General features: G+C 44.7%; 1 protein-coding gene and 1 pseudogene across 1 annotated transcript in view; both read left to right on the forward strand.

The window, feature by feature from the left end:
• Positions 1 to 2582: 2582 nt before the first annotated feature.
• Positions 2583 to 3883, forward strand: LOC138089913 (keratin, type I cytoskeletal 18 pseudogene; annotated as a pseudogene).
• A 4485-nt stretch (positions 3884 to 8368) lies between these two features.
• Positions 8369 to 23191, forward strand: part of TULP4 (TUB like protein 4) — a 142276-nt gene continuing 127453 nt past the window's right edge. Inside the window, exon 1 of the mRNA XM_068985081.1 lies at positions 8369 to 8620. Coding sequence (XP_068841182.1) covers positions 8369 to 8620 — 252 coding nt within the window. The remainder of the gene's footprint in view (positions 8621 to 23191) is intronic.

The raw sequence follows: 23191 nt of genomic DNA on the forward strand, positions 1-23191 counted from the left end.
TAATTTGAAAATCAGCTTCCCCTAGAAACTGTTCAGTTATATCCTTATTTTCTCCTGAGAAAATAAGACAGAAAGAAGGGGAGCGTCCCACATCGCCTGTTTCTATTAATGGTAGCACTAAGATTGGCGCCAGCCTGGGCCTTGCAGGTCATGGGGTTGCAAGGAGTCGGACACAGCTTAGCAGCTGAAAAGCTGAGCTTCCCTGTGGCTCAGCAGTAAAGAATCCACCTGCCAGTGCAGGGGACATGGGCTTGATCCCACATGCTACGGAGCAACTAAGCCCGTGTGCCGCCGCTACTGAGGCGGTCCTCTGGAGCCCAGGAGCTGCAGCACCTGAAGCCTCCAGCCCTAGAGCCTGGGCCCCGTAACAAGAGAAGCCGCCACAGTGGGAAGCCGGCTCACTGGAGAGCAGACCCTGCTTGCTGCAACTACAGAAAAGCCTGAGCAGCAATGAAGCCAAAACTAAAGAACTACATGGAGTTAAGAACAGCAAAGAATTAAAAAATAAAAGATAGGCACCTGCTTTCAGTAACTAGGAGACTATAATTGTGTTCTTTTGTTGTTAGATTTTGATATCCACTATCCGTTTGAGAAATAATAAAGCTGCATGCCATTTTTCTTTAAAATAGCTGCCTTATATGTCTAGCATATATGGAACTTTTAATTTTAAAAGTTTGGTTAAAAACCATAGCAACATACACAAAATGAAACACTTTGGTCTGTGCTTTTACTATGGAAATTTATCCTACATATTGACGCTTTATTTCAATAGTTATTTAAGGCTTCCATTCTGGAGAGTTGGGATGTCAGTGATTTTTAACCTTTTTGGTTATAGGGCCCCTTTGTATCTCAAAAATTATTGAAGTCCAGAAGGAGCTTTGAGTATGTGGGTTTTGGTGCTCATTTGCTTTAGTCGTGTCCGACTCTGCAACCCCATGGACCATAGCCTGCCAGGCTCCTCTGTCCATGGGATTCTCCAGGCAAGAATACTCCTCCAGTGTGGGTGTGAGCTGCTGATTTACGATATTAGAAACTAAAACTGAGAAATAAAAAAATTTACTAGCTCATTTAAAAACAAACCTAAAAATTATAAATAATCTACTTTCTATGAAAGAATAGCTGTATTTTCTAACTGAAAACTTAACTGAGAAGAGTAGCAGTATTTCACATTTTGGTATAATATCTTCAGTGTCTCAGTTCAGTTCAGTCGCTCAGTCGTGTCTGACGCTTTGTGACCCCATGAATTGCAGCACGCCAGGCCTCCCTGTCCATCACCAACTCCCAGAGTTCACCCAAACTCACGTCCATCAAGTTGGTGATGCCATCCAGCCATCTCATCCTCTGTCGTTCCCTTCTCCTCCTGTCCCCAATCCCTCCCAGCATCAAAGTCTTTTTCAATGAGTCAACTCTTCGCATGAGGTGGCCAAAGTACTGGAGTTTCAGCTTTAGCATCATTCCTTCCAAAGAAATCCCAGAGTTGACCTCCTTCAGAATGGACTGGTTGGATCTCCTTGCAGTCCAAGGGACTCTCAAGAGTCTTCTCCAACACCACAGTTCAAAAGCATCAATTCTTCAGCGCTCAGCTTTCTTCACAGTCCAACTCTCACATCCATACATGACCACTGGAAAAACCATAGCCTTGACTAGATGGACCTTTGTTAGCAAAGTAATGCCTCTGCTTTTCAATATGCTGTCTAGGTTGGTCATAACTTTCCTTCCAAGGAGTAAGCGTCTTTTAATTTCATGGCTGCAGTCACCATCTGCAGTGATTTTCTAGCTCCCTAAAATAAAGTCTGACACTGTTTACACGGTTTCCCCATCTATTTGCCATGAAGTGATGGGACCAGATGCCGTGATCTTCATTTTCTGAATATTGAGCTTTAAGCCAACTTTTTCACTCTCCTCTTTCACTTTCATCAAGAGGCTTTTTAGTTCCTCTTCACTTCCTGCCATAAGGTGGTGTCATCTGCGTATCTGAGGTTATTGATATTTCTCCTGGCAATCTTGATTCCAGCTTGTGCTTCTTCCAGCCCAACATTTCTCATGATGTACTCTGCATAGAAGTTAAATAAGCAGGGTGACAATATACAGCCTTGATGTACTCCTTTTCCTATTTGGAACCAGTCTGTTGTTCCATGTCCAGTTCTCACTGTTGCTTCCTGACCTGCACACAGATTTCTCAAGAGGCAGGTCAGGTGGTCTGGTATTCCCATCTCTCAGAATTTTCCACAGTTTATTGTGATCCACACAGTCAAAGGCTTTGGCATAGTCAATAAAGCAGAAATGGTCTAAACATACTGAAAAGATAGTTATATTCCCATATCTGCATCTGTATTCAATCTGTTGCAATATGCTGTTTTGTTGTAGTGTCTAAAGAAAATCTGACCTCACACAGATATGTGGTTGGAAAAGGGAAGAGTATTTTAATAGTCTTTTCAGCTAATCATGGATATTTTTGTTACTCCACTAGAACTCAACAAGTGGTAGTTTCTTAAAGGTTAGTATTAATGTGGAATTTTAAATGTATTAGTGGGCCCAGCACCTAGAGTCCTGGCCTCACTCTTTCCTCGAGAACAAACATCATGAGCTTCAGCGCCCAATCCACCTTCTCCAACTACTGGTCCCTGGGCTCCGTGCAGTCGTCGGGCCACTGGGTCCGACCGGCCAGCAGCGCGGCCAGCGTCTATGCAGGCGCCAGGGGCTCGGGCTCCTGGATCTCCGTGTCCTGCACCACCAGCGTCCGGGGCAGCTGGGGGTCCGGGAACCTGGGCGCCGGGATGGCCGGGGGATGGCCGGGGGTCTGGTGGGTGTAGGGGGCATCCAGGGCGAGAAGGAGACCGTGCAAGACCTGAATGACTGCCTGGCCTCCTACCTGGAGAAGGTGAGGAGCCTGGAGGCGGATAACCAGAGACTGGAGAGCAAAATCCGGGAACACCTGGAGAAGAAGGGACCCCAGGTCAGAGACTGGGGACACTGCCTGAAGATCATCGAGGACCTGAGGGCTCCGATTTTTGCAAATTCTGTGGACAACGCCTGCATTGTTCTGTAGATTGACAATGTCCGTCTTGCTGCTGATGACTTCAGAGTCAAGTATGAGACGGAACTGGCCATGTGCCAGTCTGTGGAGAGTGACATACATGGGTTCCGCAAGGTCATCGATGACACCAGTGTCACCCGGCTACAGCTGGAGACTGAGATCGAGGCTCTCAAGGAGGAGCTGCTCTTCATGAAGAAGAACCATGAGGAGGAAGTAAAGGGTCTACAAAACCAAATTGCCAACTCTGGGCTGACCGTGGAGTTGGATGCCCCCAAACCTCAGGACCTTAGCCAGATCATGGCAGACATCTGGGCCCAGTATGACGAGCTGGCTCAGAAGAACCGAGAGGAGCTGAACAAGTACTGGTCCCAGCAGATGGAGGAGAGCACCACAGTGGTCACCTCACAGACCGCTGAGATAGGAGCTGCTGAGATGACCCTCACAGAGCTGTTGCGCACCGTCCAGTCCCTGGAGATCGACCTGGACTCCATGAGAAATCTGAAGGCCAGCTTGGAGAACAGCCTGAGGGAAATGGAGGCCCACTACACCATGCAGATGGAGCAGCTCAACGGAGTCCTCCTGCACCTGGAGTCAGAGCTGGCCCAGACCCGGGCAGAGGGGCAACGCCAGACCCAGGAGTACGAGGCCCTGCTGAATGTCAAGGTCAAGCTGGAGGCTGAGATCAATACCTACCGCCGTCTGCTGGAAGATGGGGAGGATTTCAGTCTTGGCGACGCTCTGGACAGCAGCACCTCCAGGCAAACCATCCAGAAGACCACCACCCTCAGGCTCGTGGATGGCAAAGTGGTGTCTGAGACCTCAGACACCAAAGTTCTGAGGCACTGAGGCAGCAGAAGCAGGGTCCCCTGGCGGGCAGGAGGTCAATAAAAGTTGAGATGTTATTGCAAAAAATAAATAAATAAATAAATAAATGTATTAGTGACTTTTTCGTACTTGTTTATACTAAAATCCATTTCTCTTTTTTGCACTTTGAATGATTCTGTAAAGCATAATTGTTATCAATATGCATTGGTCATTTGAAAAATGTTGCTTTAAGCTATGTGAATATTCCAAATACTGACACACTATGAAATATGAAGTCTGCTATCAAAAGTTCACCTTTATCAATACCACCTTCTTTTGCTTGCAGAGTGTCTTTAAATCTTGGGATTCTATCAAGCACATGATGATAGATGCTGTTTTTCCCATAATTTTAATTTTAACTTGAAAACTCTACTTTTATTATTGGCAACAAATACCATCAGTGACAGCTCAGTTTGTTCATGTTAAAGAAAAATGTCTGCCAAAGACCCAAGCCTGAATGACCATGATTTGTCAGTCATTCTTTCCAGTAAACATGGCGTTCCATGAAGAAGGCGGTGTGCTCAGCCCATAGCTTAGACTAGCACAAGTGCTTCTCCTCAGTTGCCCCATGGCCCTGCAGTCTGCACAAGGGCTGTGTGAGAGCTCACTGTTTGAAACAGAGTGCTGAACAACCATGGCCTCAAGGGGTGAGATTGAATAATAATCATTTTTACTGCTGCATTAAGAACATCCTTTAACGTGGACGGCATGTTAAAAGGTCTGACGAGCCCTGGTACCAGCTGATGCTGGGCCTTGGTCTGTGCCATTGGGCTGGCGGTTGCCCCCACTGTTGCTTTTGCACCATTGAAAGAAATTGTGATGCAGTGAAGATTTATAATGTCTTAGTATTATTTTGAAAGTAATTTTGATGTTATAGACCACCTCCTGTCTGGGGAGGATGTGAGGGAACGGTTGGTATACGTTGTCGTGTTTAATGTGGGTTAAACATTAGTAATTGCTGAGTCTTGAGAAGGTGCTGTTGCTTTTCCCCTCTGGTCCTCGTCTACAGGCCAGGGGTAGGGACTAAGGGAATATTGTATCATGGTGTTAGAATTTCTGGAGGAAGAACATAGCATTCATTTGAATTTGATAGCGTTTGTTTTTACTTTTTCCCCCTCAGGTACAAGTGCTTCCTGAGAGAATTGAATTGTTTTGATTTTAGACAAAAAGGAAGTATATGTACTGTGACTCATTTGAATTAGGGTATCTCAAGGAAGTTATTTGTAGCTTCTGCCTTGCCTTGGCCTGCATCCTCTTAGAAACTTCCATTGAGTAACTTGTTTGTGCTAAGTTCTGTGACAGGGATGAAAAACGTAGGTTCCCAGCCCCTGGGAGTGCCGGGAAGAGAGTCAGGATGAAGCGAGATGAAGGCTGTTGGCGGCTTAGCACGGGGTCTCTGGGAAGCTTCCCAGGAAAGGTGCTGTGTAGTAGGTGTTAGAGGAGATGTGGGCCTGGCTTGGGAAAGGAGCACAGGCCATGGCAACAAGAAGGAGAGGGGACGCAGTCTAGGGATTGGCCAGAAGGTGAGGGCTGAACACAGGCCGGGTGCGGGGGCTGTCACAGAGGAGGACACGTGCCATCAGATCGCAAAGGGTCCTGCTGGCACTTAATCTCATAGGCCAGTGGCTCTGAGAGCTGGTTCCAGACCAGCAGCGTCAGCGTGTCTCGGGAACTTGTTAAAGATGCAGATATCCAGGTCCAGTGTCAGGTATGGGGGTGGGGTAGGGCTGGGCTGTCCATTTCAGCTAGCTCTCTTGGGGTGGCCTGGTGCAGGGGAGGTAAGAGGACAGTCCAGCCTCTTTGAGCAGCCCTGAGTTTTAGAAAGATCACTCTGAGGGTTCTCTGGAAGGTGGGACGGAGGGGGAAGTTAGGGAGCAAGTCGTCCAGTGTTTCTGTGGATGTGATGTGGAGCCGGACCAAAGGCATCAGGAAGGAATGGGTTTGCTGGAGATAGAAACTTTATTGCTAGTAGACAACGTAAAAGCCAACAGCTGGGCTTTGCTCTGTGACCTGCTGGCAGTCATGAATGGAGAGTTTTAAAGGCTCTTGCTGCCTTGTGTCTTCAGGGAAGAGCTTTTACTGAAAGTGAAAACATCCCTTCAGATAACTTGCTGGAGCCTCTTCCACATCCTTTTTGAGGATGTCGGTTAGCTCAGGATGGTGACCTCTGGCCGGGAAGTGCGCACATTCAGGGCTGCCAGTCTCAGAAGGGACAGTGCAGTGTTGTTTCACTCACTCTGCGCAGCCACTGGCAAGCTTAGTAAATGGCACATGGCATCCAGCTCCTTATGGTGCATGTTGCCTGTGAGTCGGCGTGGAGTGCTCTTTTACTATTGAAATCTTACCAGTGTGTAGCTCCATTTGGTAAACGTGTGTCCAGAGGGGTCTCTGATTTCAGTTACAGTGATTATTATGTTATTGTATTATGTTTATATGTTTACTAGTAAAAGTGTGTTAAAACCTTTATTCTTCAGTATTTTAAATTCTTTTTCTGTGTGTCCCATTTTGTCTTACAGATTGGTCAGACTCCAGGGCCTTCAAGCTGTGATTAATCTGATGGTTCATGAAACAACTGGGAAAACAGACGTTTTGTGTGCCGTTTGAAGAGTGTGTGTCTATGTATATTTAAAACTTTCTTTCTATACATACACATTTACACGAGAAGAGAGGCTCATTCTTGTGCTCTCTTGAAGAGTTTTACAACTGATGAAAATTAATTTAAGAATCAGATGGAGCAACTTGACACCACTGGGCTTGGGAGCCCGGGGAGAGAAATACATCACTAATGGCCAGTTTTCCATATGGTCTTCACGGGTAAAGAAAGTTTGCAAAAAGAAGAGAAAAAAAAGCTTGCACAGATCAAGCCTCAAAAATACCTCTCCAGTTTAAAGAAGGAACTAAGTGAGAAGGTGACTGAGGGGGAAGTGTGATTTCAAGCCTTGCAGGTGGGAGTGTGCCGTGCTTTTTGCACTTTATTTTTCAGTGGGTCTGGTGATTTGGACAGACGTTAAAATTCAGGACTGAAGGGTGCCTCTCACTGTGTGCTTAGGACTGGAGGAAAGCCAGCCAGGTTGTGATGGGGCAAGTTTGAACAATGAACTGATTTCTTTGCCTTTTTAAAAGTCCAGAAATTTAAATTTATTATTTCCCTTTTCCTTGCCTGTATCTGTAGGATAGTTCCTTAAGGTAGCAATTGAAACTGCTAATCACAAAATAATTATCAAGGCACATCCTTGTAAAGCTTCTTTCCTTGGACTGTACCCGGGGCATTTGGAGACGGTCTCTGAAGGTGGTCAGGAGAGTGCCCTTCAGACAGCACAGTCACTCTTCAGGGAGACAGTGAGAAAACCTGACTCTTGCCTGTGTTTCCACTTCAAGGGGTTCTCTCCCGTGTTGAGTCCAGGCATACTTGCATGTAAGAGGGGGACCAATTCATGGACTTAATTCTGGGATTAGTTTTTTCCTTTCAGGATGGAAAAACACGTCATCCTTAGGAGCAGAAAGAGGAGGAGTGACTAGGGGAGGGAGTACAGAGACCTGTAGCCCCGCTGGGCTGCCCTTTGTCAGCACGCGTGTTTAGATTTGCTGGAGGCCCATGCTCCTGTAGAGCCCTGGAACCTCCTGGCTCTGCTAGGGGCAGGGGCTTCCTCGCCTGTCTCTATGGCCCCCAGGGCTGCATCAGCCTGTGTCGCAGCCCTCCCTGGGGACACAGCCACCTGCTGGGAAGCCCGGTTGGGCTCTGAAGTTGGAGGTTTCTGGCTCTGAACAGCGAGGAAAGAGTTTTTTTTTTCCTCCTAAAATTTGGACTGCTGTCTGCACAAACTCCAGTCTGTTTTGCACGGTTTGTGTGCCTTTTTTTCCCTTTATGCAATCTTCTTCAGCTTTAGCAGCAGAAATTGGTCTAGCTGAGAAAGCAAGCCCAAGGGTGGCTTCAGAAGGAAGATGATCCCGTGTGTTCTGCCTCTGTATCTGAACTTTTGAAGGGGACACTCCAGCTCGAGGGATTCTTAAAGCCTTAAGTTACTTGAAATCTGTGTATTTGCAGCCCTTTGTGTCTGGAATCACATTACACTAAACTGGAATCTCAGGCTGAATAAGAAGAACCAAGTGAAAAGAACACTCAGTTTCTTTATCACCACTTGTCAACGATGCTCTTTCTCCAAAGGGTCACCCGGCTCTTCCTCTAAGGACTTGAAAATAAAAATGGACCCCACGTTTTTTTTTAAGCATTATCTTTTCTTAGCAGACTGCCATCATCTTTTATAGAGGAATTTTTCACTATGCATTTGGTGGAGCTTTATAAAATACTGACCTTTTAATTAGAACGAGATCAATTTCAATTAAAGGGGGTCGGGCAAAACAGCGCAAGCCAACAACAGAAATAACACCAGTCAGTGAGAGCAATTGGTTTAAATTTTTCGGCATTCAGCCTTGCTCTTTAAGTAAAACGGTTCTTCCAAAAAAAGTATGTATGCAGCGGTGGAGCATGGGCCTGTCCTGTGCAGCGACTCCAACATCCTCTGCCTGTCCTGGAAGGGCCGCGTCCCCAAGAGTGAGAAGGAGAAGCCCGTGTGCCGCAGGCGCTACTACGAGGAGGGCTGGCTGGCCACGGGCAACGGGCGCGGCGTCGTCGGGGTGACCTTCACTTCCAGCCACTGCCGCCGGGACAGAAACACTCCACAGAGAATCAACTTCAACCTGCGGGGCCACAATAGCGAGGTGAGCGGGCTTCTATTTTGCTTTTGGTCTGGTCATGGGCGGTGTTTGTAAGCCCTGCCCGGCATGGACCCCAGGTCCTCAGACTTGCTGCCAGGGGAGATTCTCAGACGTGAACCCTGTCTTCTGTGCGTGTTCTCAGGGAGACCCTATTCCCGGTGGCCTGTGTAACCTCTCCAGCATCCCTCATTCTTTCGCCGTGGTTGGTGGGGCCCCTCGGCAGGGACCCCAGGGTGGCGTTCTGACCAGGTGTGAGATTGGATGAGATGCTCCTAACCTGCGTGTCACGCTCTGAGCCTTATGGTCACCTTTATCCAGGTAGAGTCCCTGCCCCGGGGTCAGATGGGCCATGCCGACCATGGACATGGTGCTGTCTCGGTCACGCACAGTTCACATCTGCGTGCTTGGTGGTGGCCTCACACCTAGAGTGTATTCTCATGTTGGAGGTAGATAAAAAACTAACTGGATGGAAATGAAGGGAGTAATTAATGGGACAAGAGCCACGATTTTTCACATCTGCTGGCTATAGTATATTGAGGACATTATGCTATGTATACCTGTGTATAGACTTCTCTTGGGCTTCTGATAACATAAATGTGGTCATTATCTTTGAAATTCCTTCAACCAGCATTTAGTGAGCAGTGTGAAAGAAGTGTACTTACATAGCCTGTTAACCATACGCATGCTGCCCTGTCCACTAGTTTCTTATGAGGAATCCACCTTATATTGTCATTAGGTGGTTTTGGGTAGTTCTAAAGGGAAAGAATATTTTTGAAGGGTCAGTTCAGTTCAGTTGCTCAGTCGTGTCCAACTCTTTGCGACCCCATGAACCGCAGCAGGCCAGGCCTCCCTGTCTTATCGTCAATTCCTGGAGTCTACCCAAACCCATATCCATTGTGTCAGTGATGCCATCCAACCATCTCATCCTCTGTCATCCCCTTCTCTTCCTGCCCTCAGTCTTTCCCAGCATCAGGATCTTTTCAAATGAGTCAGCTCTCTGCATCAGGTGGCCAAAGTATTGGAGTTTCAGCTTCAACATCAGTCCCTCCGATGAACACCTGGGACTGATCTCCTTTAGAATGGACTGGTTGGATCTCCTTGCAGTCCAAGGGACTCTCAAGAGTCTTCTCCAACACCACAGTTCAAAAGCATCAATTCTTCAGCATTCAGCTTTCTTTATAGTCCAGCTCTCACATCCATGCATGACCACTGGAAAAACCATGGCCTTGACTAGACGGACCTTTGTTAGTAAAGTAATGTCTCTGCTTTCCAATATGCTATCTAAGTTGGTCATAACTTTCCTTCCAAGGATCAAGCGTCTTTTAATTTCATGGCTGCAGTCACCATCTGCAGTGATTTTGGAGCCCCAAAAAATAAAGTCTGACACTGTTTCCACTGTTTCCCCATCTGCTTGCCATGAAGTGATGGGACGGGATGCCATGATCTTCGTTTTCTGAATACTGAGCTTTAAGCCAACTTTTTCACCCTCCTCTTTCACTTTGATCCAGAAGCTCTTTAGTTCTTCTTCACTTTCTGCCATAAGGGTGGTGTCATCTGCATATCTGAGGTTATTGATATTTCTCCTGGCAGTCTTGATTCCAGCTTGTGCTTCCTCCAGCCCAGCATTTCTCACGATGTACTCTGCATATAAGTTAAACAAGCAGGGTGATGATATACAGCCTTGATATACTCCTTTCCAGTACTCCTTGGAACCAGTCTGTTGTTCCATGTCCAGTTCTAACTATTGCTTCCTGACCTGTATACAGGTTTCTCAAGAAGCAGGTCAGGTGGTCTGGTATTCATATCTCTTTCAGAATTTTCCACAGTTTATTGTGGTCCACACAGTCAAAGGCTTTAGCATGGTCAATAAAGTAGGAATAGATGTTTTTCTGGAACTCTCTTGCTTTTTCGATGATCCAGCTGCTGCTGCTACTGCTGCTAAGTCGCTTCAGTCATGTCTGACCCTGTGCAGCCCCATAGACGGCAGCCCACCAGGCTCCCCCGTCCCTGGGATTCTCCAGGCAAGAACACTGAAGTGGGTTGCCATTTCCTTTTCCAATGCATGAAAGTGAAAAGTGAAAGTGAAGTCGTTCAGTCGTGTCCGACTCTTAGCAACACCATGGACTGCAGGCTACCAGGTTCCTCCGTCCATGGGATTTTCCAGGCAAGAGTACTGGAGTGGAGTGCCATTGCCTTCTCCATATGACCCTGCAATCCCACTCATGGGCATATATCTGGAGAAAAATGTGATCCGAAAGGATACATGCACCCCAGGGTTCACTGCAGCACTGTTTACAAGACATGGAAGCCACCTAAATGTCCACTGACAGAGGAATGGATAAAGATGTGGCATATATATACAGTGGAGTATTACTCAACCATTAATAACAGCAGATGTTGGCAATTTGATCTCTGGTTCCTTTGCCTTTTCTAAAACCAGCTTGAACATCTGGAAGTTCACGGTTCACATATTGCTGAAGCCTGGCTTGGAGAATTTTGAGTATTACTTTACTAGCATGTGAGATGAGTGCAATTGTGCAGTAGTTTGAGCATTCTTTGGCATTACCTCTCTTTGGGATTGGAATGAAAACTGACCTTTTCCAGTCCTGTGGCTAGCATGTGGTAAAAGTGCATTAACTTTAAGCATACATCTCAGTGATTATTTACATATGCGATCTGAAGTGTAACCATAAGCCAAATTGGGGTGCAGGGCATTCCCGGGACCCCTTCACAGGCCCTGCACCCCACTGCGTGGTGACTGAGACTCTGGCTCCTGTCGTCACAGACCAGTCGCGCCTGTGCGTGACCTTGCTGTGCATGGAGTCATTTGGCTCTGCGTCTGGCTCCTCTCCCTCAGCGGTGTCTGTGAGGAACGGCCCTGTTGTGCGCCGGGCGTGCGCGCTCGTGCGGCCTTCAGTCTCCCCCTGGAGGAGGGCACCACGGTTTGTTCATTCTGCTGGTGGGCATTGGAATGCTTCCAGTTTCTGGTCATTTTGGTGAGACGTGCCTGTAACACTTGTGTTGTGCCTTCTTGTGGATCTCTGCCCTCTTGACCAGTTTCTGGGCCATAGGATGGGCATGCGTTTAGCTTTAGTAGGAATTGCCTGGAATGATTTTCCAAAGTGATTGTGCCATTTGATACCTCTGTAGTCAATGTATGGAAAGTGTCAGTTGTGTAAGAAACTTAATTTGGATTTGAATTTTTCATATTAAAAAGGTGATTTTATGCAAGGAATTTCTGTTTATAAACAGATGCTTGTGTTCTTCACACACACACACACACACACACCTGTAATTTCAAACTGGATGCTCTCTTAGAAAACATATTTTAGATTCTGCATAACATTACTACGGACTTAGTAGTTCCCAACACCCACTTCTTATCTCACAGTCTGTAGGTCTGCAGTCCTGGCTGGGTCCTCCGTGTGGGGCCTCAAGGGTGGGAAGCAGGATGGCAGTAAGGACGGTGAGGTTTTCTGAGGCTGGGGTAGCCCTCAGACTCATTCATTTCTGTTGACAGAAATGAGTTCCTTGCCGTTGTAGGACTGAGGCCCTCAGCCCCGAGAGCTGCCCAGGCTCCTGCCTCGTGGCCCTCTCCACAACATGGCCACCCGTGTCTCCACGGCCGGCAGGAGAGCATCTGCTGTAGCTCCGAGTCGGACTTTGCACCTCTGGAGAGGGCTCATCTCCGTGTGAGGGCATCGTCCAGGGTGTACACACCAGGGACTGCTGCTTTAGAATTCTTTCTCCCACCAGAGAGGTGATAATAATTCCCAGTGGCATGCATATTTCACCATTGAAACTATTTCATGTGATTTTTCCATTTTGTAATTTTATTTTTCATTTCTATTTTTTTAAAAAATTGAAGTACAGTTGATTTATAATGTTGTATTAGTTTCTGGTGTACAACACAGTGGTTCAGTTATCCACACATATAATACTTTTTCTTTTATTTTCCATTATGATTTATTAAAAGATACTGAATATATCTTGGAATATATATGGGAAAAAAAAGATACTGAATATAGTTCCCTGTGCTACTTTCTGTTCCTGATGTTAGAATAGTTCCTATTTACTGGGCGCCTGCTGAGTAGGGTGACCCATCCTGGTTTCCCAGCACGTGAGGCTCCCCATGCTAGAACTGGAGAGGTCATGGGCAGATTGCCATGGTTAGTCACCCACTGCCCAGGGCCAGACTTGGTTCCAGCTGCCTTCCGACCTCAGTTTCTCATGGATGTCCACAGCAGACTTAGGGGTAGGTACTATCATTCCCATTTTACAGGTCAGAAAGCTAAGGTTTATGGACGTTAACTGCTTTGCCTTGGTTCATACAGCTTATATGGAGGACAGCTGGAATTGGATACCAGAGTTCTGCCACTCTCCTTCAACATATCTTTATTTTCTTAAAACTTGTGTTATGTGTGAGTTCTCAGTCTTAATCCACAGTTGTGAAGTCTCAGGGTTCTGAAAAGGAAAAGATTTTTCAGGCAAGACCTGAACTGATGTGAGGCTTTTTATTGTCACCACCCTATCACGTCAGCTGCAGAAATGTTTATATTTTATTATAGGCGTTACCTGGACCCTACTGGGGTTGTCATATATTGATGATGTCTGCTGTTTTCAGCATCTAAAATTTCAGAAACTCTGAATTTCAAAACCTACCTAAGCTGCAAGGATTATTCACTGCAGCTGAGTACTGCAGTGATTTACTCATTTTGAGTAAATGATTATGGAGCTGCATTTTTCTCTAAGGGAATCATGAAAGGCAACCTCCAAAGACTTTTATCTTTTTTCCTTTTCAGGAAGGATGACGTTCCGGTCATCTCTGTCCATTGCTCTTTTCCTTATCTTCACTGCCCTTCCACACAAGGCGCAAAGTCCCCTTGTGCCTGCCCTGACACACGGACACCCTGAAGACTCTAGTGAAGGGCTGTGCCAGGATTTTACTCTTCTTTCTGGCCACGGGATAACTAGACTGCAGACATCAGATGTAGTTGTCAGCTGATTTCACAACTGAAACACTTGGGAAGGTTTTTTTTTTCCAGGAAAACAATTTTTTACAGTTATTATTGATGTCATCCAGGTTAGTCACTTATTCTTTATTTAATGAGATTTTCTTCACTTGAGAGTGGACAGGCATTTGTCCATGCTTGATGGGATTCATTTCCTTATAGGAATACGTCCACTGTGAGAACAGTGTTTCCTGGGTTCTTGGATCTTGTTACTTTTTCGCCGAGAAGCTTTTTCTGACCCTCTGCCCTCCGCACGCCCCACTCCCCACCCCAGGCTCTTCGCTGTACACTGAACAGACTGCTTGCACTGGTAAGGCTTTATCACAGTTACCTGCTTGTGTGGGTTGGTAAAACTTACTGAAAATGGTCTGTTCTTGTGGTCTTAATTTCCTCGTCTCCCACTATTTTAAATACCATTCATTCATTTTAATTTCCTCTAACTTGTCAGCCTGCTTCATTGGGGCTTCTTTCCCCACCGCTCCACTGAGGTGGTCATGTTCCCAATGATGCCATGTTGCTGAACCTGTAGGCCACTTTATTGTTCCCGCTCTTGGAAGCTTCCCAGGACTCCAGGCTCTCCTGCTCTTCCTCCTACCTTTCTGGTCTCTGCTTTCTACCCTTCTTTGCTGGCTCTGCCTTTTTTCACCTGGTCTTTCAGTGTTGGAGGGCCCCAGGCGTGCCCCTGAATTCTAGATCATCTCTCTAGGTTGGCAGGTGCCAGATCTACCTGTACGCTGACGATTCTCAAATTTATGTCTTTCACCTGCATTTCCTTCTGAGAAGTTCCAGATTCTGTTCTTCAGTTTGTTGTCTGAGATACAGAATTGGACATCAGTCATTTGGCTTCTCAAACACTAAGTCCTCTCTGAGAGCCTCTTTCTCCACCGCCCCCTCAGCTGTGAAACCTATCTCACCGTCCGTTTTCTCCATCTCAGGAGGTGGCCCTACGGCCAGCCAGGGGGTCACACGGCCAGCACAGCGCCTCCCTGCCCTTCCTTGTTCCCATTTGTCAGCAAGGCTTCGCAGTGTCTTCGACGTCCATGTGATGTCCAAACCATGCTTTCCTCTCTCCTTTGCCATCATGCTGGGCAAGCCTTCTCACAGATCTTTTGACTTAAACTCTGTTGATAACCCATTGTGGAGGGCTGTGCTTAACAGGGTATCTTTGGTTTCTCAAGTATTGTTAAACTATTCTAAAGAATTTATATCCAGTGTACTTTAGTTATCCTCTCTCTTTCCTGAAAGTACTGCATGACATAGGTACCAAGAGGAGCTGGTATTTATCGAGTGTGTGCTGTGTGCCAGCACCATTTCAACCTGCTGTTGCCATCATCTTCCAGATGAGGAAACCGAGGTGCAGGGGCCTCGAGCAGCTCACCTGCGATGACGCACCTGTGCTAAGTGATGGAGCTGAGATGGCACCAGAGCCCCTCAGACTCCACACTCTTAGCCTCTCAGAAAGTGACTCTTGTTTTCAGTCCTTATTGTCTTCTCCGTGCTCAGTGGTTTCAAGACTGGTTTCTGTGGTTCACTCTGCCTTCAGGTTCCAACACAGTGATCAAGCAGTGCCTGGGGACATCTCTGCTGACCCTGAGGAGGGGAGCATCACCCAGCTGTGCGGGTGCTCACCCAAGCCCTCCAGTGTCCTCCCCGCCAGCTCCCCTCCTCTTGCGGTGTCTGAGCCTCGTCCCTGAGCCTCCCCAGGCTTCCTTCTCCTGGGACCTCTCTACAGGCACTCTGTTCTGTGAAGCCAGTTGCCACCCTCCTGCACTTTCTGTCTTCATGTGCTGTGGTCTGGGCTTCTGTGTGTGTTTTCATGCTCCTTGTTTGAAGATGATTTCTAAGAAATGGATTAGGATAATTTTTATTTTGACATATTTTTAAAAGATTCTTAAAGACATAAGATGCAGATTTATTTTCCCTAGACAAAACCCAGAATATAATTTAATTATATTTTGTTAAGAAAATAGAATTTGTCAAAATAATGGCGTTGTTCATTTTTTTGCTTTAGCTATTTGGTTTGTCTATTATTTTTCTCTCAATAGGAATAAGTGATCATGCCTGAAAGTAATGTAGACACATGGGAAACTATCCTTTGAGTGTATATTTGCTGAAGAGAATGAGAAAGGGATGAGGGTACAAGACGGTATTTTTTTTGGTAACAGCCTCCTAGGGAAGCAGCTGCAAGCTTTATCATGTCAAAGTGAGAGCGAACAAGAATGAGATTATTATTGAAGTCTGGGAAAGAAATATTTCTTTAGCTCTTGGGAATCTGTGTTCATGATTTATTAGTAGCTGAACCTATGGATTCTCAAGCCAGGCAACTTGGGTGTGAGCTGAGCCCCTTTCTGCACGGGTTGGGACATGTGTGTGCCTTCTGTCTGCTGTGTTGTTTGGTCTCCAAGGGAACACACCACCTATCACCTGAAAGGGTGGTGGTGGCCCACAGAGGTGACCCACAGACAGGGCACATAAAAGAGCTCTAGTTTTGTTCTTGTTTAATACTGTTAGATCGTCATCCTCGATGTCTGACCCATCTGCGTTTCCTTCTGAAGGTGGAACAGTGGAGCCATAGCTTCTTTGCTGAGATTGCATGAGTTGGCCTCTCGATTGTAGAATATGGGAATGGAATATGAGGTGGGAGCAGATTGAGGGGTTAGGAACAGGATGGGAGGTACCCCAGCTAAGGGGTGGGGGAGGCCGAGCTTGTGGCAACAGTTTTATTACAGGTGTGGGATTCTGGGACTTGGGGCACCTCATCTGTGTGAGGTTCCATATCTGCAAGGCATCCTTGACTGTCTCAAGCAGAGCGCGCCCGTCCTGTTGGCTGCTGTCCGAGTCCACAGGACAACACAGGAATGGATCTGTGTGCCCTGGCAGCAGGTATCACATTCTGCAGGAGATTTCTGTCTAGTGTTGATCAAAGTCATCTCTCTGGGCTGTGGCCTGGGGTGGCTGGGGAGGGCGCAGGTCAGGAGAGCGAGCCTGGGAACCTGTGCTCTGCATCCATTTGATGTTTCTAATGGGCTCCATCCACGTGTGCTCAGTCGTTTCTGACTCTTTGCTTCCCATGGAGTGTAGCCCACTAGGCTCCTCTGTCCATGGGATTTCCTTCAGGAGTTCTTCCTGTAGGAAAGAATACTGGAGTGGGTTGCCATTTCCTTCTCCAAGGGATCTTCCTGACCCAGAGATCGAACTCTCGTTTCCTGAAACTCCTGCATTGGCAGGCAGATCTGCTGAGCCACCTGGGAAGCTGGCTCTATCCACATGCTTGACTGCAGACTTCCAAAACAAATCCGCCTACGCATGTTGCTCAAGACTGTACTGCTGGGGGGTTTTATCAGCCTCCTGGCAACCTACATTTGGTTTCTCTTCCTAACTGTTCCTTTTGTGTAGAATTCTTACTGACATTTGTTTTCTTCACTTGGCCTAGTTAGATTTGGTCAAATAAAATATAGAGGAAAGAAACTGTCTCTGTCCCAGGGACCTTTAGTTTTCCTGAAATAATCCTGTCTAAACTCATGTCCAGCCTTCCTTTCTCCTCCTCGTGTATAATCCCTAAAACAGTGTTTCAAGCAAAAGCAAATTTTGTCTGTCTTAGCTCAGTGCTTCTCTTTATTTCCTTCTTGTACCTTTAGAGTTAAGGAAGAGTTTGTTAATCAGAAGGTTAAAATAGAAAAATAAATAACCTTGAAAATAACATTGTTGTCAGTAAAGTTTATTTTGTAAACTTCTTAGTATCAGAAGTAAATGTTTAAAGGTTTTGTTTATTCTGTGGTGGTTTAGTTGCTAAGTTATGTCCACTCTTGAGACTCCATGGATTGTAACCCACCAGGCTCCTCTGTCCATGGGATTTCCCAGGCAAAAATACTGGAGTGGGTTGCCATTTCCTCCTTCTTTTTTATTTTTGCCATTTCCTTCTTCAGAGGATTTTCCTGACCCAGGGATCAAACCTGCATCTCTTACACTGCAGGTGGTTGCTTTACTGCTGAGCCACCAGTGAAACCCCTGTTCATAACATGCTATAAGTTAACTTTTAGGACTTGGAGATTGATTTTATTCATACAGAGTTAGAAAACAGAAGTGTAAAAGCCTTTCTGTTGTCTCACCGTTCTCTTGATATTTTCACGATTTGGGGATTTTATTTTTTCCCCTCTTCAGGAAATTTACTACAGATGGGATTTGTGGCTAATTAGAGAATTACTTAAGCAACATGACCAAAGAGCTCTTCTCTCCAAGGCCTTAAATATTTATTTTCCCTTAATTAAACCTTAAAAAAATCTAATTATCTACTTTATTTCCAAGATCAAAATCACCTTAGGGAAGTCAGAATCTGTAATGTTAATTGACATTTTTCGCAGGTAACAAATACTTGTTTAGGAGGTCAACACCTCTTTAAAATTAAAAAATTTATTATATATTAGATCAGCACTGTAAGAGAAATATAACATGAAACACATGCATAATTTGAAATTTTCTAGTAGCTACAGTATAAAGTAAAAATAAAAAGTGAAATTAATTTTAATCATATATTTTATGTGTTCAGTATGTCTAAAATATTTCAATACGTAATCAGTATAAAAACTATTAATGGGATAATTTGTCTTCTTTTTCATATTACGTCTTTGACATTTGGCACTTCTCAATTTGTATCAGTCACATCTCAAGCACTCAGGTGCCGCATGTGGCTAGCAGCTATCATGTTGAGCTGCATTGTTTTGGACAGTAACTGTGGCAGGGCTGCATGTCTACCCCAGAGAGCTTATTAATGTATGACTTAGAACCATGGATAAAAGGCATTTTAAAACCTTTTTATTTGGAAATAATTTCAAACATACATAAAAGTTGCAAGAAAGTTAAATTCCGTCTTTTCTCAGTTTGACCTGTTGTTAACTTGTGCGTGCTTGTGTGCTGTGTGTGTTTGTGTATTTCCCCTCCCAAACTGTTTGAGAACCTATTTCTTGATTTTTTACCCTGATATATTTCAGTGTATGAATCCTAAGAATAAGGACATTCTCTCACAAAACCACAGTGGTACAGTTACCACTTTCAGGAGATTTAACATTGATTCGATGTGTTAATATATTGTTTTTGTTCCTCTTTCGTCAGAATTTTTCCTCTAGTACAGAATCTAGACTCACAGATTGGATCAAACCCACATTGCAGGCAGATTCTTTACTGTCTGAGCCACCAGGGAAGCCCCCGTTATGTATGTTTAGACCCCTTTAATCCGGAACAGTTCTTGAGTTTTTCTTTTTTTTCATGTCATTGACATTTTAGAAGAATATCCTTTCCCCTCTCTCTTCAGTTGGGGTTTTAAAATTCAGGTTAATTGTCCGTAGCTGAGTAACTTGTAAGTGGTACTGGTGGAGGCTCATGGTATCTAGTATCTGTCTGCTCCTCATTGCTAATGTTAATTTTGCTCACCTGGTCAAAGTGTCGTCCAGCTTCTCTTACTGTGTGGTCACTGTGTTTTTCCCTTGCATTTGACAAGTGTTTTATGGGAGGATATTTAAAACCATGCATATAGCCTTATCAGCATTTTCTCCATTTCTCATCCATTAATGTTCCTTGCTTGAGCCATTTTTTATGGTAATAGTTGCAAAGCCCCCACCTCCCACACTTGGTGTGCATACTGAGGTGTAAATATTCTTAATTGCTTGGATTAATTCCCCTCTGCTCTTCTTCAGTGTGGGTAATTTATGTGAAGCACAGTTGAGTTTGTTTCAGTTTTACTTTGATTTTTGGAGTGTTTCCTCTTTCTGTTCTTATTGATTTTATGTTTTGAATATGTAGAATGTTAATATGCATTCAAACGTGGAAACCACATAAGAACGTCTAGCCTGAGAACTGCACTCCTTCCCTTATCCTGTCCACTCCCTCCATCTGACTTCACTCTTTTTTACTTTGTTTTTCTCTTATCTTACCTAAAGATAAGCTTGTGTGTGTCTATATATGTTTATAATGTTTCCTTATTGTCTCTTCTTTCTGTGACAAAAGAGCATATTATATATTTGTTTTTTTCTCTGTTTTATTGAGATATGATTGGCAATATTGTATTAGTGTTAGGTGTGTATATGTGCTCTTTTGTACCTTTGTGTTTCTGCTTACCAGCATCTAGAAGCAGCTCCATGTCAGCTCATGCAGACTGTCCCAACGGTGCTCCATTGTGTTTGTGTACCAGAGTTTATTTGAACAGTGTCCAAGTTTGCGTGTTCAGAGAGTTTTCTGTAGTTTGTAATTGTAACTAGTTCAGTTCAGTCGCTTAGTTGTGTCTGACTCTTTGCGACCCCATGAATTACAGCACGCCAGGCCTCCCTGTCCATCACCAACTCCCGGAGTCCACTCAGACTCGCGTCCATTGAGTCAGTGATGCCATCCAGACATCTCATCCTCTGTTGTCCCCTTTTCCTCCTGCCCCTAATCCCTCCCAGCATCAGAATCTTTTCCAATGAGTCAACTCTTTGCATGAGGTGGCCAAAGTACTGGAGTTTCAGGTTAAGCATCATTCCTTCCAAAGAAATCCCAGGGCTGATCTTCAGAATGGACTGGTTGGATCTCCTTGCAGTCCAAGGGACTCTCAAGAGTCTTCTCCAATACCACAGTTCAAAAGCATCAATTCTTCGGCGCTCAGCTGCATTAAATAACTTGTGCATGTATATTTTATATTGTTGGAGATGTATCTTCAGGATGAGTCCTCAGAAGTGGGATTACCGCTTTGAAGTGTGAAAACATAAGTCGTTAGATGTTGCCAGTCTCCCTCCTGTGGTGTTTGAACCGTTTTGCATTCCCAGCAGCAATATAGGAAAAGACCCCTTTCTCCCCCAGCTTCATTAAAACTTGTGCTAATCTGCTAGGGGAGAAGTGGTAACTCAGTGTAGTTTTGATCTGATATCCTTTATTATAAGTGAAGTTAGACATCTTTTAAAATATCTATAGGCCATTTTATGTCTTATAGTTGTCTAGTCACAGTGTCCATTTTTCTATAGGATTTTTGATCACTCTGCTGTCTTTAAATTTTAAAAGGTCTTTGTGTACTGGGGATATTAGTCTTTTATTTGTGATATATATTGCAAATATTTTGCCCAGTTTGTTATTGGTCTTTTTAACTTTTCTTATTATATTTTTTGTCATACAGAAGTTTTAAAAATGTTATCTGGTCAAATTTATCGGTCTTTAATTGCATCTGGATTTTTGAGTCAGTAGCTAGAAAGCCTTTTTATATACCTTGGTTGTAGAGAAATTCACCCATGTTTTCTTTGGGTTCAGGAAGACCCATCACAGTGTACTGGTATTACAGAAGAAGTCAGCACATACTTTGTCCTTGCCGTGCACTCTGTCATCCATGGCTTCCTTGCAGCAGGACAAATGGTAATTATGAACTCTCAGACTTCACAGGCAGCTGGGTTTTGAACTCCTTCTACAAATAGATAAGCTAAAGAACAGAGAGAACCATTCGGGATAAGTTAGAATTTCAGTCAGTGACAGAATTGAGACTGTCACTTATTTTCAAAAACTCTTCTGTGTTCTTCCTCTGTTTTGAGTTAGTTCCCAAGACCAATCTACTGTTTCTGAGATTCTTATCTGTTAAGTGGGTCCTTTTGTTAAAGGTGGTTTCTTCCTGATTTCATAGGGTGTCTTGCCAAGTCTCCTTGACGTCTTAGAGCTCTGTGTATCTTAGCACAGGGCAAGGTTACCCGGAGAGCAGTTACGGCCGTGACATTTCTTAGCCGTCCTTTGTGATCCCCCCCGAGGAGAGGCTTAAGATACGATCACCTGTATATGTGTGGGGTGTGTGTGTAGAAATCAGTCCTCACAGCCCTTTCTTGGTAGAGATTTGTATGAGAGGCCCCCTCCGCAGTCCAGAGGCTGGAGAGGGCAGCTTCCCTTTACTACCAAATCGATGAAAATAATGCTGTAGTGATTCCTTTCCTTAACAGTGAAGAAGGAGAACCAGGCCAGGGAGCAGCAGCAAGTAGATGCTGAGGCCTGGGGTCTGAAAGCCCTCTGTGATCCCTGATGGATGGTGCAGTGGGAGGGGCCCTGGGTTCTACTCCGGCTGACAGTCACTCAGGTGTGACTGGCGGCCAATACTTTCTGATTTCTAACTTTCTTTATCTGAAAATCAGGTGGTCTCTAAGAACTTCCCCAATTCCAGGTTCTAAATTCTTCCAGTGTCTTTTAGTTCTACTTGGTCCCCAAAACCGTAAGCACTTTTGAGTCCTTTATTCTTTTTTTAATTACTCACTTCCTTCTAAAATTTTCTTTTTTAATATTCTTAGTTTTAAGAGTATTGCTCAGGGACTTCCCTGGTGGTCTAGTGATTCGAAATCCACCTTCCAGTGCAGGGGACATGGGTTCAGTCCCTGGCTGGGGAGCTGGGATCACACATGCCAAGGGGCAGCTGAGCCCACACCTCCACAACCTCTGAGCCTGCAATCTCTGGAGCCCACGGGCCACAACTAGAGACAAGCCTTGGCACTGCAACTAAAGATCCCTCATGCCCCACTAAAGACTAGATGCAACCAAATAAATAAACAAGTATCTTTTTTAAAAAGAGCCAGAGAAATAAGAATTAAATAAAAGAGTATTGGTCTGATAAGTTGATTTGTATTTGACATTTTGTCATTTCTGTTTGAGTGTAAGCTGCATGGGAACAGGGACTTGGCTTTAGCACTCAAAAATAAAAGATCGTGTGTTTCTTCTTGGCGTGGCGTGGTTTTAGAAGGGCATTCAATTCTAGGCCTTAACGTTTCAGGTTTATTGTCATATACACCAGTAATCTGCCTTTGTTTTAGGGTCCTAGGTTGTACCCTTTCATAACTATGACCAGAGATCATGAAAATTCATTGTTGGGTGCAGAAAGGATGGAATTGTTGCCTAATCCTTGCAGATCTATCCCAGTGCCTTGAAAAGCAATGCAAAATCCAGTAATGAATTTATACTGAAGCCACATTCAATATTAGCTCCCCCTACCCCAGCTTATGATCTGCTGTTTCACTTGTATAGTGGATTTCCTCCATGGCTTAAGAATGGGGAATTTAATTATTAAAAAGAAAATCCATTCTCACTAGGTGTGACATTTATTAAAAACATTTGGCCCTATTGTTGAGCAGCTATCTTATTTCTCTTATGTGGAAAAAAAGCCAATTAAATTTTCAAAGACGTGACCCAGAGCCAGATGTTCTCTTGAGGTAGCCCATGTCCCTTTTGTAATGATCAAAAGTATAAAGCAATTCATGTTGCCACGTAACAGTGGTTATCATAGATTTAACTTAATCTGGAAGGAAATGCCAAGACTTTTGTGTAACATAAAATTCATTTAAACTCCATGGGCTTATAATTATTACTATAAATGGAAGTCTTCTCTTCCAGTATAGATTATGTCTGGAAAATCAGCTTTTCACATTTTTTCCTAGTGAAAGTGAGTTGCGGTGACTGTTTTACTGTTGAAATTTTAAAAGATAAAAATACCCATGTAGGGCGTTCCCTGGTAGCTTAGTGGTTAGGATTCTGGGCTTTCACTGTTGGGCCCTAGGACTGATCCCTGGTTTGGGAACTG

Source organism: Capricornis sumatraensis, chromosome 13 (assembly GCF_032405125.1).
Source record: "Capricornis sumatraensis isolate serow.1 chromosome 13, serow.2, whole genome shotgun sequence".
NCBI classification, from domain to species: domain Eukaryota; kingdom Metazoa; phylum Chordata; class Mammalia; order Artiodactyla; family Bovidae; genus Capricornis; species Capricornis sumatraensis.